We start from the raw sequence: 15,510 nt of genomic DNA, 5'->3' as shown, positions 1-15,510 counted from the left end.
CTTCCCCAATAACAAATTGCTGTGATAAACTATTTCCCTTTCTACTGTATTTTTTTATTGTAACGATCGTTATAGACCAGGGGTCTGCAAACTTGGCTCTTTTAAGACTTGTGGACTTCAACTCCCAGAGTTCCTCAACTAGCAAGCTGGCTGAGGAACTCTGGGAGTTGAAGTCCACAAGTCTTAAAAGAGCCAAGTTTGCAGACCCCTGTTATAGACTATAATAAAGACATTTCATAAGCAATATAAAAAAGCAATATATGTTTTCCTAATAGATGTGGTATTTTTCAGTTAGAATAATTATAAAATTCTGAGTTTGAATATAGTTTGGAGAGGTATATCCACACAAAAATTGAGACAAAGTAAATATTACCTTCATTCTTATGTTTTTATTCCGAATTTTTATTCAGCAAAGGTGCTTTTTAATGTGAATAAATGTTTTCTGTTTGGAACCTGTTACTGGGATAATTAATTCTGAATTGAATAACTTCCGAACTGCTGAAAGATTTATTTTTTGTAATTACTGCTACTATTTAAATAAAAATACTACTGTGTGTTGGCAAAAAAATATTGAAAATATACTTAAAACATTTTCTATTTCTTCCCACCCCCTTAATATTTACCTTCGCCTTCAATTTTCTAGTCGTTATTTTTTCTTTAATTTTTATATGAAAAAGAATGACTAGAAAATTGGAAATAAAAAAGAAATAGAAAACATTTAGATATATTTTCAATAACACTTTGCCCATCTGCACTGGACTAGCTGCTGCTGGCATTGTGTTTTTTTGTCCGCTCTTTCCCAAAGCCACAAATTAGGTATGAAAAAAGGGTAACATCTGCCAGTGCATATGGGAACAGAGCAGTGCAGAGCTCCATGCAGAAAATAGGTTTTCAATGACTTCAGTGTTGAGTTTGAATTGATCACCACTGGACACCTGGAATTCCAGCATTGATTATAGCATTCTTGTTGGAAGAAGAATGCCATTCTCAAAGTATCATCCTACTATCTGCTCTCTTGTAAGAAAGTAATCCAAAATAGATTCCTCTTAAAGATTGTTTTCTCAGTCATCCCATAAAATTTTCTATTTCATTATTAATTATTCCTGGAAAAATATGGGGAAGATCCTATCTTTGCTAAGCGTTTCTGAATTAATTGAGATTGTATGCTATTACCTTATTGTATGTTACCACCTTATTCTACTGCACCAAAAGAAGTCGGAAGTCAATCTTTTTCTTCTGCCCTTTATTCTACACTTTTTCCTCTTCCTCTTTTCCTTCCCTGTTTTCCCATTATTTTCATTTTTCTTTATTGTTCTGTATTTTATTTTTTGATGAATTAAAAAAATACTATAACATTTCTGAATTGTCAAAGTCTTATACTAATTAATACATCACAACATAAACAATTATAAAAATGATTTTGTTCTGAATAGCAGTAGCACAAATACAAATAGTTTAATTATACAGAAATTCAAGGCCCTTGAAGTACCATTTTGTAATCTGTTACGACTGGCATATTGGTCAATGGAATTTTGCAATGGAATTTGTTTCCCCAAATATTTTATTATACACATGTGAAATCTATATACAGGACTAGAAGCTGATGACTCGCTTAACTCCCCTCCCCTGAGCTCTCTTCGCTCATCTCCTACATAATTATATCTTTTGACTCCAGATTGGCCAAGTAAGGCTACTCAAGTTCTGTCACAATATGGCTGGGGATGTTAAACTTTGGAGGGGTAACACTTTCCCATTTAAGAGTACAATTTGAGGATCTTCCTGTCTCCACAGCTCTTGCTTAATGAGCAGGTGGCATCTATACACAAGAAGACCATTATATAGCTTAATCTAGTGTGCCAATTGTGCCTTTTCCGAGATCGAGAAGTCCTTCAGAGAGTCCTAATCACCTCATAGCACAATTATGACAACATATTCTACAAGGGATTGAAAGAGTCTCCGAAAGCTTCAAGTAGTCCACCATGCCTATGGTTAATGATGGCATATCTCAGTATGCATATGTGATACTCTGGTTTTGTGACCCCCAGAGATTACCAGTTTGGTTCCGAGTGTGATTCAAGCTGCTAGTTATGACTTATAAGTCCTGTCATGATTTATAGCCCTACACAGTATCAGGCCTAACTTGAGGGACTTTAGGGTCTTCTTAGCCAGTCAGTAGTGAAGGATTGGTGCACCCTAAGTTTGTTTGACTATGCGGTGCCATCAGGTTACTGGAAACATGCTTTTGCTCTCGTAGTGCCTGCCTTCTAGAATTAGGTTTTCCCTGAAATCTCAGTAAAATGGCATTCTGGAGGGCCTTAAAGACTGGCTCTACTCCCAAGCTGTGCCTGGAGCCCTTTGCTGGATATAGGATAAATTTTAATTGTTTTTTAATTATTGTTAATTATTTTATGTTGTGAAATATTTAGAGTCAATTTGAAGTTAGGTAGCAACCAATGTAATGAATGAATACATTTAAATGTATAAAATTATGCATCATGATTTTTAACTTTAAAAAAACCTTAGTCCCTCTACAGCAGGGTGTCAAACTTGCGGCATCACGTGACATATCAGGACTTTTCCCCCCTTCGCTAAACCAGGCATGAGCATGGCCAGCATGTGATGCATCAGGCCTGTGGGTCGCAAGTTTGACAGCCCTGCTCTACAGTATCATATCATATAATATTTGAAATCAAGATAGGTTAATTTTATTGATTAGGTATACAAAACACTTCAACCTATCAGTAAAATCAGTAAACAATTAAGAAACAATTTGAGAAAACCTAAAGAGAAACCAACAACAACAAAGATAATACTGTTCAAATCTGTTGTACAGAAGACTAGCTGTTGCATAATGGAGAAGAAAATCACATTTGAAAGACGACAATTGCATCTAAGACTTAACAAATTTATTTTTTCAAGTACCTAAGAATACTAGTTTAAGTCCAGCCAGTCTTCTTAATAATGTAAAGTTATGACTTTCTGCCAAATGGATAATAACACTGTTTCTGATCAGCCTTGTACACAATTCAACCAATCGCTGCATAGATGTCCTTATTTGAATACTTTGGATACTGGATACCAAGTATAAAAAAAGGTAGTTAAAAGCTCATAAACTGTTACTTCCAGGCATTCCAAAACTGATACTGCAAAGCTTACTATGAAAAATATTTGCATTCTCTATTCTAACAACACAGATATCATTATGAAAGTTATCCAATTGCCTTTGCATGTAAATGTATCCAATTAATACATTTTACCATAAGAAAAAACACCAGAACATCCATCCCAGGAAATATATGAAAAATATATGGAAATATAAGGTCATATTTCTATTCTTGAAAGTGTGAAAATGTAATCAGGATTAAATGATTCCAAACTTTCTTTGAAAATAAGTGATTTCAAGAATCAACTTTTGTAGCCATGTCCAATGAATATATAGGTGAATATTATACCAACCTTACGTAAGTATCTCCTCTAGACAGGACTGGTATTTTTAAATTCTTCCTCTCTTTCTAAAGTAAGATGTATTTAGAAGAAAAAATAAACAAAATCTAATGATCTCAAAATATCAAAATATTGGAAGATTCTAATGTCACTGACTAATTATTTCAGAATAAGGATAATAGAAATTGACTAAATACATCATCTGGCTCAAAAACTTGGCTCTCATTCTGAGAATATGAAGATGGTTTTTTTTGTTTTGTTTTTTGTTTAAGTTCAATCTGGAGAACAAGGAACAAGAGTTTAAAAATAATAGATACACTTTCTAATTAGAGTATTTCAGCATAGCTGAAACAGGTAGAGACTATGAGGGAGGTCAAATGTTAAACTGCAGAGCAAATTGCAATTTAGCATTTGATTCAGCTTTAGCAAATACCCCATTAATGAACCAGACCTTTATTGGAGTTCATATCAGTGGTGATTATACTTTTGCTGACAAGTCATTTTGTTTTCTACATTATGCCTTACAATCAGCAAGGAATAAAATATTAATGACAACAAAGATCAGACAGTTTATGTGCCTCATTGCAACTTAATGTATTTTAATTTACGTAATTAGCTTTTTGTGTTTGCTCCCAGAAACTAACTCCAATATAAATGACAAAGTATTTAAAAAAAAAGTCAACTTGCTGACATTAATTGGACACAACCATTAAGACTGCTTCAATCAGAAAAGGTTTCCCTGGATAAAAAAAAAGAGCTAAAATAAACAAAGGGTACCTCATCTAATTCCATTTCATCTGGGCTCTCGCGTGGTTTCATGAATTTTCCATCTGATTTCTTTATCAAAGGTACAATTACTATATAGTAACCTCTGCAAATGAAACAAAATGTAACAGTGAGGTTTATATAAAGGGAATTCATTGAAAAGCTTCTATAAAGAATAACCACAGAAGAACCAACTGATTATAATAACATATGACTATATGAAATTAATATTAAATACAAATACATATGTACTGCTAATTGAACTCTTTTATTAGACTTCAACATTGTGTTTATCAGTTTGTAATAACAACAGAAACACTATAAATATAATGACAAACTTTGGCATAGTGGAAAGCGATAATTTCACTCATTTCTGAATGCTCACGTTTTGAAAGATTTAATGCTTGCAAAATTTAAAATTCAGGTGAAGCTAATTGGGTGGCTTTTCCTCAGATGAGGCATGAAGTTTGGAAGAAATCAAGCATTTTGTTAGAATTTTGGTAAGTTATTTGCAATTTCCCTTTTTATCAGTATATCACTTTATCTCAGAAATTCTTGGGATAGTGATTAAAGTAGACTAGGAACAGGGAAATCCAGGTTGTAGCCTTTCTTTGGGCAAGGATGAATTATGTGAGATCAGTCAGTCTTTCTCAGTCTTAGATTGGAAGTTGCAAAGTATCTATTTACCATCCTGCGCTAGAGTGACACAGTATAATTTGATCCATAATGAATGGACAGTCAATGAACAAGTTTACATCCTGCAGGGAGTTGTTTTGAAACCATCAATTTAAGTAGGTTATGTTTAAATTTTTTATATTTAATGGTGCTCAAATAAGCAAAAATACATGTTATTAGCAGTGGTGGGTTTCAAAATTTTTTACTACCGGTTCTGTGGGCGTGGCTTGGTGGGCGTGGCTTAGTGGGCATGACAGGGAAAGGATACTGTAAAATCCCCATTCCCTCCCCAATCCAGGGGAAGGTTACTGCAAAATCCCCATTTCCTCCTGATCAGCTGGGATTTGGGAGGCAGAGAATAGATGGGGCAGCCAGTCAGAATTTTTACTACCGATTCTCCAAACTATTCAAAATTTCCGCTACCGGTTCTCCAGAATTGGTCAGAAACTCACCTCTGGTTATTAGGTTTTGTTTTGTTTTATGATCTATTTTGGATTTACACTAAGGAAAAAAAGGCTTTTACTATCACCCAGGTTTTTTTAAAAAAGAAGAGTAGTATTATATTATATATTTAATAATATATTTATTATTAAATTTGTTTTCTGTCTATCTTATCAAAAGGCAACTCCAGGATATGGGTATAAAATTGATTAATTATACATGTTATATAAATCCAAAAGATTGGCAAAAAAAAAAGAAGTATTGTGGAATGCAAAGAAACAATCCAATTCAATAACTTCCCAATTCCCTAACCCTCAAAACTGCCCATTCTTGTTCATAATCCTGTAAAGCTAGAATTATATCATAACATATGGTAGTCCCAGAGATATTCTCAGAAGAATGCCTACACTGACTGTTGCTATTTGTGTGGTGGCTACTACAGGAGCTCTGTTTACTAGAATGTTCTTGGACTCTTTCGCAAGATGAAATATTAATATTCTAGTATTTTGGGAAAGTCAAATGGAGAAAATGACAATGCTTGCCCCACTTATCCTCCTCCTTCCCTAGCCCTTGCAAAAGTAGCTCTGGTTGACTTTGTATTCCGCTAATGGCACAATTTCACAACAATTTAAATTATTATCTCTCCCAATACGAAATAAAAAAAGTGTATGCACTATATTTTAATAATGGTTTATCAGTCTCTAATAGTGAAGTGTCAATGAAAGGGGCAATATCAAGTATATGCAATATAAATGAAATACACTTTTAAATTATAGGGGAAAAGCTAAGAGAGACTGAATAGGTTCAGTCCATGCTGCAGAAAAAGCAGCTTGAAGGCGGAAATCATTCTTGTATGCACTGATACACACTTTAATAGCTTTTTCCTTCTAAAAAGAATTCTATACCCATTATCATTTTCTTTTTCTTTTTTTAACTCCATATCAGCAGTTAAAGAAGGCATATGAAAAGTTATTTTTCTTGGCAATTACTCTCTACAATCTGTTTTCAAACACAGCTGCAATCACTTAATGGAACCAAATCATTTGTGAAATCAATACATATATGTAGCCAGGTTAGATTACAGAATGTTTTCACTTTTCAATGAAGAAGTCATTTAGATCATTTGGACCCTTTCCTTAAGAATTCCACACGGAAGAGACACAAATTTAACTGAAGATTTAAATTCTCATACAAAACCATGATAGCCTTTCAATAGAAAAATACAGACATTCTATCCACATTGTATTTATTGCCTTTATGTTCAACTCAGCTTTAAGGAAAACGGCTCTTAAATATGGATCTAGGAATTGGCCTTCTAACTTGACTAATACTTCTTGCTAAGCACTGACAAGATTGCACCAAACCACTTTAAATTAAAGAACAAAATTGAATATTAAAAATTAAAAAATAATGCAATGAAAATATAGAAACACATTGCTGCTTTGTTTTTGCCCAAAAATATCAATAAATTAATAAATCTGACACTTACTATATCTACATTACTCTATACAAAAACTACTTTTAATGGCTGCAATTGACAATGACATTATTTAAGTGACTATAGGTAATCCTCCTTGTTCCTTCATAACAAATAATAAAAAAGTCAAACTTAGAAAGCTGTGATTCAAAATCTAGCATTGTTCGTTGTTTCAGTGATGTCCTTGGAGAAATTGTGAGCATAAGTTCTCTACCTACAAATATGCCTCAATAAGTCCTGGTGGTTTTGCTGCAAGCATAAACAAATGTATACATTATTTTTGTATAGAAATTGTTAATTTCCCTGCATGAAATAATATCTCTGGTAAAATTACTGTACTAGTAGCGCTCATTCACATATCCATCACCTTAATATATTATTAATCAAAATATTAGAGAAAATAAAGCGAGGGAGTAAATAAACTTATTACCATTTTAGAATAAACTAGCAAACTGTGTTAAGAACGGCTGTGTTAAAAACCACACACACACACATCTTTTAAAACTCTGAAGCTGTTAACTGCTATTGAAAATGATTTTCATGCTGAACTAACCATTCACTTGTGAATTATATTGTGTTATGCCCAAAACTTTTAATAAGTTATTTTCAAATAGGCAAGAAATGTTGTGTGTTATGAAACACAGATATCTAATTCTGTCAATTAATATCTGGTGATTGATAATGGAACAAAACATGATCTCTCTCCCTCTCACTCACTCCCTTCCTCTCTCATATTCCTACATGAAGTCCTTAATGTACAGCCATTCATTTTAATGACCATTTTCAAAGATACAACAGCTCTGAAAAAAGTGACTTATGACCAGACTTCACACTTGTGACTACTGCAATATCCCAATGGTTCAACACTGATATTTGAATGTTTGGCATCTAGTATGTGTTTACAAGGATGGCAGCACCCTGGGTGATGTGATCACCATCTTCAATTCTGAATGTTACTGACAAGCAATGTCAATGAGCGATGCTGGATTTGCTTAACAATCATGTGATTCACTTAACATCCACAGTGACTTGCTTAACAATCATGACAAAATGTAAAATCAGGTGAGACCTAGTGATTGCCATGCCTAGCAGCAGAAATTCTGGTCCAAATTGGAGTCGTAAGTCGAGGACTAGCTGTATTCCATATTGGGTCAGTTCTGAGCAGATGTTCCAAATATTATTTCCTATTCAGCATTTTAAAAATTGTATAACAAGATTTTAATTTGCATACCAATTTTCGACAGCCAACATGTTATCTGAATATAAGGCTGCTCTTCCCTATGCTATAATTTCATATTCATCATTGTACCTACTAAGTCCAGTACATGGCATTGATAATATTCACATTCCATAGTCCCATTCTTTCATGAATTTTTGATCACATTAAAAATTACTGCTGTGCTGATAGATTAAGAATCTACTCTGATATGTAATACTACTTCTCAGATGGGTTGAAATCTGATTGGAAATCATCATCATAACTGATATATATGTATGTATTTATGTATTATTGTAGAGTTTCATTAGCTTTCTTTTAGCATGCTTTGGCATAAATTGCCAACAGAGTTTTGAAAATATTTGCCCAGGGTTATGTATAGATTTTTCATGCAAACCTGTTTAGAAGTTCAACTGTCATAAGGGAAGTTTGCTTCATAATCCAGAGCAAAAAATTTTTGTGGGGTGGGAATCATTGCTAAACGCAGAAAATTGGCTGTGTTACGTCACCACCAAAAGCTAAAAAGTTATTTAAAAAATAAATTTGAGATTTAACATAGATTAAATGCAATGTAATTATAGATAGTCCTGGATTTATGACCACAATTGAAGCCAAAATTTCCAATTCCATACAAAATAGTTGTTAAGTGAGTTTTGCCTCGTTTACAACCTTTCGTGCAATAGCTGTTAAGTGAATCACAGCAGTTGATAAATTAGTAACACGGTTGGTTAAGTGAATCTGGTTTTTCCACTTTGCTTATTAGAAGGTTGCAAAAAGGGATCCCAGGATCCTGGGAACAGTGCAATTGTCATAAATAAATATCAGTTACCAAGCATGTGAATTTTGCTCATGTGATCATGGGGATGCTGCACTGGCTGTAAATTTGAAAAATGGTCGTAAGTCATTCTTTTCAGTGTTGCCGCAATTTCAAATGGTCACTAAACAAATGGTTGTAAGCCGAGGATTACTTATATCTGACTATTTGTCAGTCCCATTAGATCAGGGGTGTCCAAACTTGGCATCTTTAAGACTTCAACTCCCAGAATTCCTCAGTTGGCCACTCCTGCATTAGATAGACGGGATCATGAAATAAACTCCGCAGGAAGATTAAGATTAAGACTACTTTAATTGCAACTGATTATAATAACAAACTGTTCCAAGATTGCAACTGTGATTGAGCCATTCCTTCTGTTCTTTCTTATAGTTCAATGAATTAGGAAGTGTCAGAGCTACTTCCTTATGTTGTCTGGATGCTATCTGGATATTCTGGACTTTAAAAAAATGCTTAAGTTCCTTTTACCAAAAGAAAAAGGAGCTTTCACATATCCTTGTTATGATTATCTTCTTTACTCTCTATTTAGGCTGAGTTGGGTATATCAAACGATTGGGAACCCTGGCATTAGAAGATCATGCTCAACCCTCTTGAAGAGAGAATTTTTATTGGCATGTATGGCATTTAAATTTTTCATCCTGGTTGTGCAGATGAAGATGTCCAGATGGTGTGCCTTAATCGGCATGTACTGTTTTTCCTGATGTAATCACAAACTCTCAGAGGATAGAATCTTTTGTCAGTGTGTGACAGAATTTGTTTTCATGGAATTTAAATGAAAATTATGTTGTCAGTAGAGATTAGTGATGGGTTAATAGTGTTGAACTCTGCTTTTTAGAACAGATTTCTATCTGTCCTATAACAAAAATCCAAATGAAAATGTGTGCATAGAATATAATTTTTTTCTCTTTTGAGAAAAGTTTCTCTTTTGGTTTCCAAAATTATATGATTAAACTGAAAGATTTATACTAATCTTTTCTTATCCAACACAAAATCTTTATTTTGATCTATGTTGATCAATGACGATAATAATGATTTGATTCCTTCCTTCCTTCCTTCCCTCTTATCATTTGATATTTGGATATCAATGTTTTCCATTAATATTTACCTGTGTAATTCCATACAATGTTATAGAAGAAACAAAGGCTTTGTAATCAGTTGTGCTTTCACATTCATGTCATTCAAACCATGTCTTGAACCATGTTCAAAACTTAGACTAGTCAACTATGAGAACTATTTTGCTTTCTGAAAACACAGACAAATATAGTATGATATTCTGTACTTAGTTAGATCATTTGAAGATCACTGAAAGCCTTAAGAAGATAATATTATTGCATGTTTTCATATTTTCTTTTTCCTACCATGAAGCTCTTTATTGTACCTTATATTTCTTGTTGAAGATGTATGTTTCAATAAATTATGTGTTATAACTGAAAATCTGATTTATAAATGTGTGCATTTCATGTGTAATTCTGTAAACATTGTTATATTTTATCCTAAAATACGTATTTATAAACAATTTCCCATTATGTACACCAGTTTTTAATATTAGTTTCCAAAAATTAATATCTTCTTACATGTGTTGTAAAATTCAGATTATGGTGCTGTGATTGTGGTGTATGTTATGGTTCAGAAGTTACTTTGGGAAGTTGTCTTCTAGACCAGGGGTCTCCAACCTTGGTTCCTTTAAGACTTGTGGACTTCAACTCCCAGAGTTCCTCAGCCAGCTTTGCTGGCTGAGGGACTCTGGGAGTTGAAGTCCACAAGTCTTAAAGGAACCAAGGTTGGAGACCCTTGGTCTAGGCAGGTATTACCTATCTGTCTTTTCTATTCCTGTTGATTTTAATCTGTAATGTTTCCCATTTATATTTATAAACTATGTATGTATTTTATTAATAGCTGTGGACTAATTTTTCATACCTTTTAACAGTTTAGAATTTTCTTTCCTACAGCCTTCTTTAAAATTTCAATAAAGCAATAAAAATGGCTTTGTATGAAACTCAGGATAAAAAAGAGTACATGAAATACATGATGCATACTGACTAATATTTCATTTTCCTCTCTTTTCTGCTATACAGATCAACAAAAAGCCTGCGAACAAAGCAGTAACACTTGTTGACAGCATGGTATGAAGTCTTTCCTGGGAATCTTTATTGTCTGTCATTTTAAATACCAATTGGCATTGCAATGTCAGCTTTTTAATACCATCGCTGTTTAATCTGCACAGACCCATTTAAGAAGCATCATAAACCATGTTCCAGAACTGTGTATAAAAACATACCTATCAAATCCTTGTGTTGCAAGATTACTTTCTGGACTTGAATAACGACTTGCTTTTTTCTGAAATACAGCTTAACTGATGATAATTTTTATAAGACACATTAAAGTATTCTTGCTGTACTAATATGATGATTCTGACCACATAAACATATGAAGTTAATGTTAATTTTAGGAATAACCAAGAAATATTTTAGGCTAAAAAATATATTTATTCAAATCTACTCAGTATTTTAGTCATACAGGTGGCCCTTGAGTTACGACCACAACCAAGCCTGGAATTTTACTTGTGAGTCATTGAGAGTTGAAAGTAGTCACAATGAGGCTTGACTGAATTTTAAAACCTTTTTCGGGAGAGCCATAAAGCAAATTACTACAATGTTAAAAAAATCATGTGGTTAAGCAAACCTATTCTTTCAATGATTTTTTTCCCAGAAATGTCACAAATTGTATTGTGTACCCTGAAATATGAAATATGATCACATGACCATGGGAGGGATGTGGCAGTTGTAATTTTGAGGGCAAGGGTTAAATAGCTTTTTTAAAAAGTCCACCATAACATCAAACCATCATTAAGCAACTACCTGTAACAGCACTGTATTTCCTAAAGAAAGTCTTTCATCTATATCACAGTTATTCTGCATGAAATTATTTCATATAGATATGCCTGTTACAATAATATATTTATAACTCCCAAATGCAAATGTGCATTTGATTCTATTCCTGGTTTACTTTTTGCCCCTTTTACATGTGTGTATATGTGTCTGTGTGTGTTGTGGTGCGTCAGCAGCCTACGGAGCTGGCAACGGAGTCGGACAGCGATGAGGCTGAGGTGAAGCCAGGGCCATCGGGAAGTGAGGTGCAGACTCCAGAGCCTCCAGAGACTGATAGTGGTGAGGCAGAGGAACAGGAGGAGCCTGTTCCTAATGCACGCATGAGAAGAGTTGTCAGAAGGCAAGAGCAGCTCAAGCAGAGAGGACAACTCAGGAGTTGGGCCAAGAGATGATTGGCCCCTACCATAAGGCTTAAAACAGACCAGCACCGGTGTTTCAGCTTTGCCGGAAAATAATGTTGTAGCTGCATCTTCTGCTTCGTCTTCTGCTTCGTATACGTCTTTTTTTTGTGTGGCTTATGGACATTTGCCAGGAAGGGCCTTTGGCAGTTTGCCTAATTGGACTAAGGTTTGCGAGATAACTGAGGAATTTGTGTTGGGAGGCATTTGTTTTACTTTGATTTGAACGACACTGGGAATGAACTAATTCCCAGCTGTTCGAATAAAGTTTGTTTTTCCATGGACTAAGTTTATTACTACCTATTTGGGCCTGTGTCACAACAGTGTATATATTAATATTACTGATATTATGTTTGTTAAATAACAAAGATAAATAGGAATAACTTTTATATTTAATAACTTTGGACATACCAGAAAATGTTTCATAAGAAGAGGGATTTAGCAAACAATTTTGCACCTGTTGCTCATGCAAGTGGTGCCAAGACTGCTTGCTCACTTGAATAGGGCTGTGATTGCCTGTGATCCTTGCAGGTCTGTGCCCGTGCACCAGCTGGCCATTTACATCTCCCAATTGCGAATAGGCCACAGCCTACAGGTTGGGGGCCCCTGCATTACATTGGATTGCTCATCTGATCAGAGAAGGAAGGTATGTTGCAAATCCCATTATAGTTCTGACTGATAGGGTCCAGGAAGAGGGGTTTCTCTGCCCTTGCCCCTACCCTATGGAATATTTTCCCCTCAGAGAATAAAAACACAAAAAATTCTCATGGACCTAGAATTTGATCCTACAATAGAATAAAAGATAGGAATGAAGCTAGAATTTGCTTCATTTGAATAAATTTCTGTTGATATTTGGGTGAACTAGGTCAAATCTTTTTTACGATGTTGAGACTCTAGAAAGAGTGCAGAGAAGAGCAACAAAGATGATTAGGGGACTGGAGGCTAAAACATATGAAGAACGGTTGCAGGAACTGGGTATGTCTAGTTTAATGAAAAGACGGACTAGGGGAGACATGATAGCAGTGTTCCAATATCTCAGGGGTTGCCACAAAGAAGAGGGAGTCAAGTTATTCTCCAAAGCACCTGAGGGTAGAACAAGAAGCAATGGGTGGAAACTAATCAAGGAGAGAAGCAACTTAGAACTAAGGAGAAATTTCCTGACAGTTAGAACAATTAATCAGTGGAACAACTTGCCTCCAGAAGTTGTAAATACTCCAATACTGGAAATATTTAAGAATGTGTTGGATAACCATTTGTCTGAAGTGGTGTAGGGTTTCCTGCCTGGGCAGGGGGTTGGACTAGAAGACCTCCAAGGTCCCTTCCAACTCTTGTTGTTCTTGTTATTATTATTATTTAATTCATTTTCTAGGGGACTAATTTAGTTAACAAATCTAATTTGAATAATTTATTTTGGATCTCTTTATTGATTTCATTTACAAATCACATCAATAAATTGAATGAGAAAGTAAGTTTGACTTTAAAAAAAAAGCCAATCTTTCTACGACTAATAGGCCATTAAAATGTATTGATATGGAAGCATCTACTACAATGATTCAATCTGAATGGATGTCAATTCAATTCAGTTTAGTGAAAAGATCCCACTGTACTAGCATAGGGATGGGCAAAAAATGTTTCATGCCCTGCCCTGCCCCGACTGTAATGCTGAAGTATGCTGAAATAGCAAGCATAGTGATTTTCAGTTTCATGATTTTCTGCAGACTTTTGCAAATATGAGGTGTAAAAACCAGGTCTGTTAACGTCCTGTGATATTTTAGTTTCCTGTTTTGCCATTTAACTCTTACTTATTTTGCTCCTTAAGCCTCCTGCTTAATGCTTTTGATAATACCACTTTTCCATTTGTGGCTCCTGCTTCCCAATGAAAGACAAAGGTTGTGTTTTTTTTTCAAAAAATAAAAAGTTAAAATGTAGTTCCTGGTTCATGTTTGAAAGACAGCATATAATCACAATAAACAATAAACTGTATTCATTTTGGCATCAAATCTTAAAATGCCTGCCTGTCTACTGCAGTGCCTGTACCTAAGGCGATGGCTAAAAAAGTAAATGCTTTAAACTACAGAAAATATTCTAAGAAATTATGTCTCCTTGAATCGTTCTGAAGCTCTTGCAACATTTGTTAGATATAACTTACTTTATAGTTTTGTTTGCTGGTACTTCTGGTAGTTTCACTGTTATCATTCCATCTAGATTGGTCTTATCAATGAAAAGTGGTTGGGTGCGTAGCACATCTGGAGCAGTTTTTGCCGTTACCCTGTGTTGCAGACCTCCAGCACTGTTCCCTCTATTGGTTAGCACAAAAGAATAGGATGTCTCAGGCTTCAGATTGGTGATCAGTTTCTGGGTGGCTCTGCCATCCACTTCAACTGCCATTTTCCCATCATCATAAAGAATCTAACAAATGGGAATTTAATAAAAGTAGCAAAATGTTAAAAACCTCTAGGGATATACAGGAGAAGACCAGTTTAAAAATAAAACTTGCCATTGACAAAATGACTTTGAAGTTAGTTAAAACCTGCGTCGCAGAACAAACAGATTTAAAGTCTCAGAATCAAATGTATTGAATCAAATTTTGGGTGGAATAGTAACTCAAGGATGACTTAATATTTCCACAGGGGTTTAATGGATGCAGCAACATCAGATGTACATATTCATTACACTTTCTGCCTTCAACCGTCCTTGGTTCCCAACTCCTTTCATTGTATGATATAACACAGGTACTTGAAACTCACATTGTCATGGTGTCGTCTCGTGACGTATGGGGACTTTTTTCCCCCTTTGCTAAACTGGGCATGGGCATGGCCAATGTGTGACGCATCCGGCCCATGGGCCGGGAGTTTGACAGCCCTGATATAACATGTAGCTTCAATGAACGCAAGTGCAGGTAGTATTCAGTAAACAATTAGAACCAGTTAACAATTGTAATTAGGACCAGAAATTCTATTGGTAAAGTGAACCAGTTGGCTCGTGTGATGACTTTGATTTAAGATGGCAGTTGCTGAAGGCAGATGTTGCTGCCGTGGGATATAGTCATCACGTGATATGTCACAGTGCCATGGTTTGAGATTTCCTGCCAGCTTCCTGATTGACTTTGCTTGAATTGCAGCTGTGATGGCCACAATTCAAGAAAGTAAGCAAGGCCTACCATACAGATTGAGGAGTTGAATTCCAATGTAATTGCTCTCTCTTCAGCTGGAATGTGAAAGGATGGCATCCAAGTTGCAAAAACTATTTTTTTCTTGACTTTATGTGGAAAATATAGTATTACACTAATCTAAGAAATCTATTGACTGACTAATGAGAAAGTAGTAGATAGTTTAAGCTGGAATTCAGACAAGGGGAAAGGGAAGAGTGAAGGA

At 34.9% G+C, this 15,510-nt stretch overlaps 1 protein-coding gene across 3 annotated transcripts in view; it reads right to left on the bottom strand.

Annotated features, from left to right (window-relative positions):
* The window catches only part of PTPRD (protein tyrosine phosphatase receptor type D), a 1,472,813-nt gene that overhangs the window by 129,726 nt on the left and 1,327,577 nt on the right, over positions 1-15,510 (bottom strand). For all 3 annotated transcript variants that reach the window (XM_058166456.1, XM_058166457.1, XM_058166458.1), the window contains 2 exons: positions 14,286-14,545; positions 4,222-4,315 (listed from right to left, as the gene is read on the bottom strand). In XM_058166456.1, coding sequence (XP_058022439.1) covers positions 4,222-4,315; positions 14,286-14,545 — 354 coding nt within the window. The remainder of the gene's footprint in view (positions 1-4,221; positions 4,316-14,285; positions 14,546-15,510) is intronic.

This window comes from Ahaetulla prasina, chromosome 2, assembly GCF_028640845.1.
Source record: "Ahaetulla prasina isolate Xishuangbanna chromosome 2, ASM2864084v1, whole genome shotgun sequence".
Lineage (NCBI taxonomy): Eukaryota > Metazoa > Chordata > Lepidosauria > Squamata > Colubridae > Ahaetulla > Ahaetulla prasina.
The sequence above is the reverse complement of the archived record's forward strand: the minus strand, read 5'-3'. Positions and strand labels throughout refer to the sequence as shown.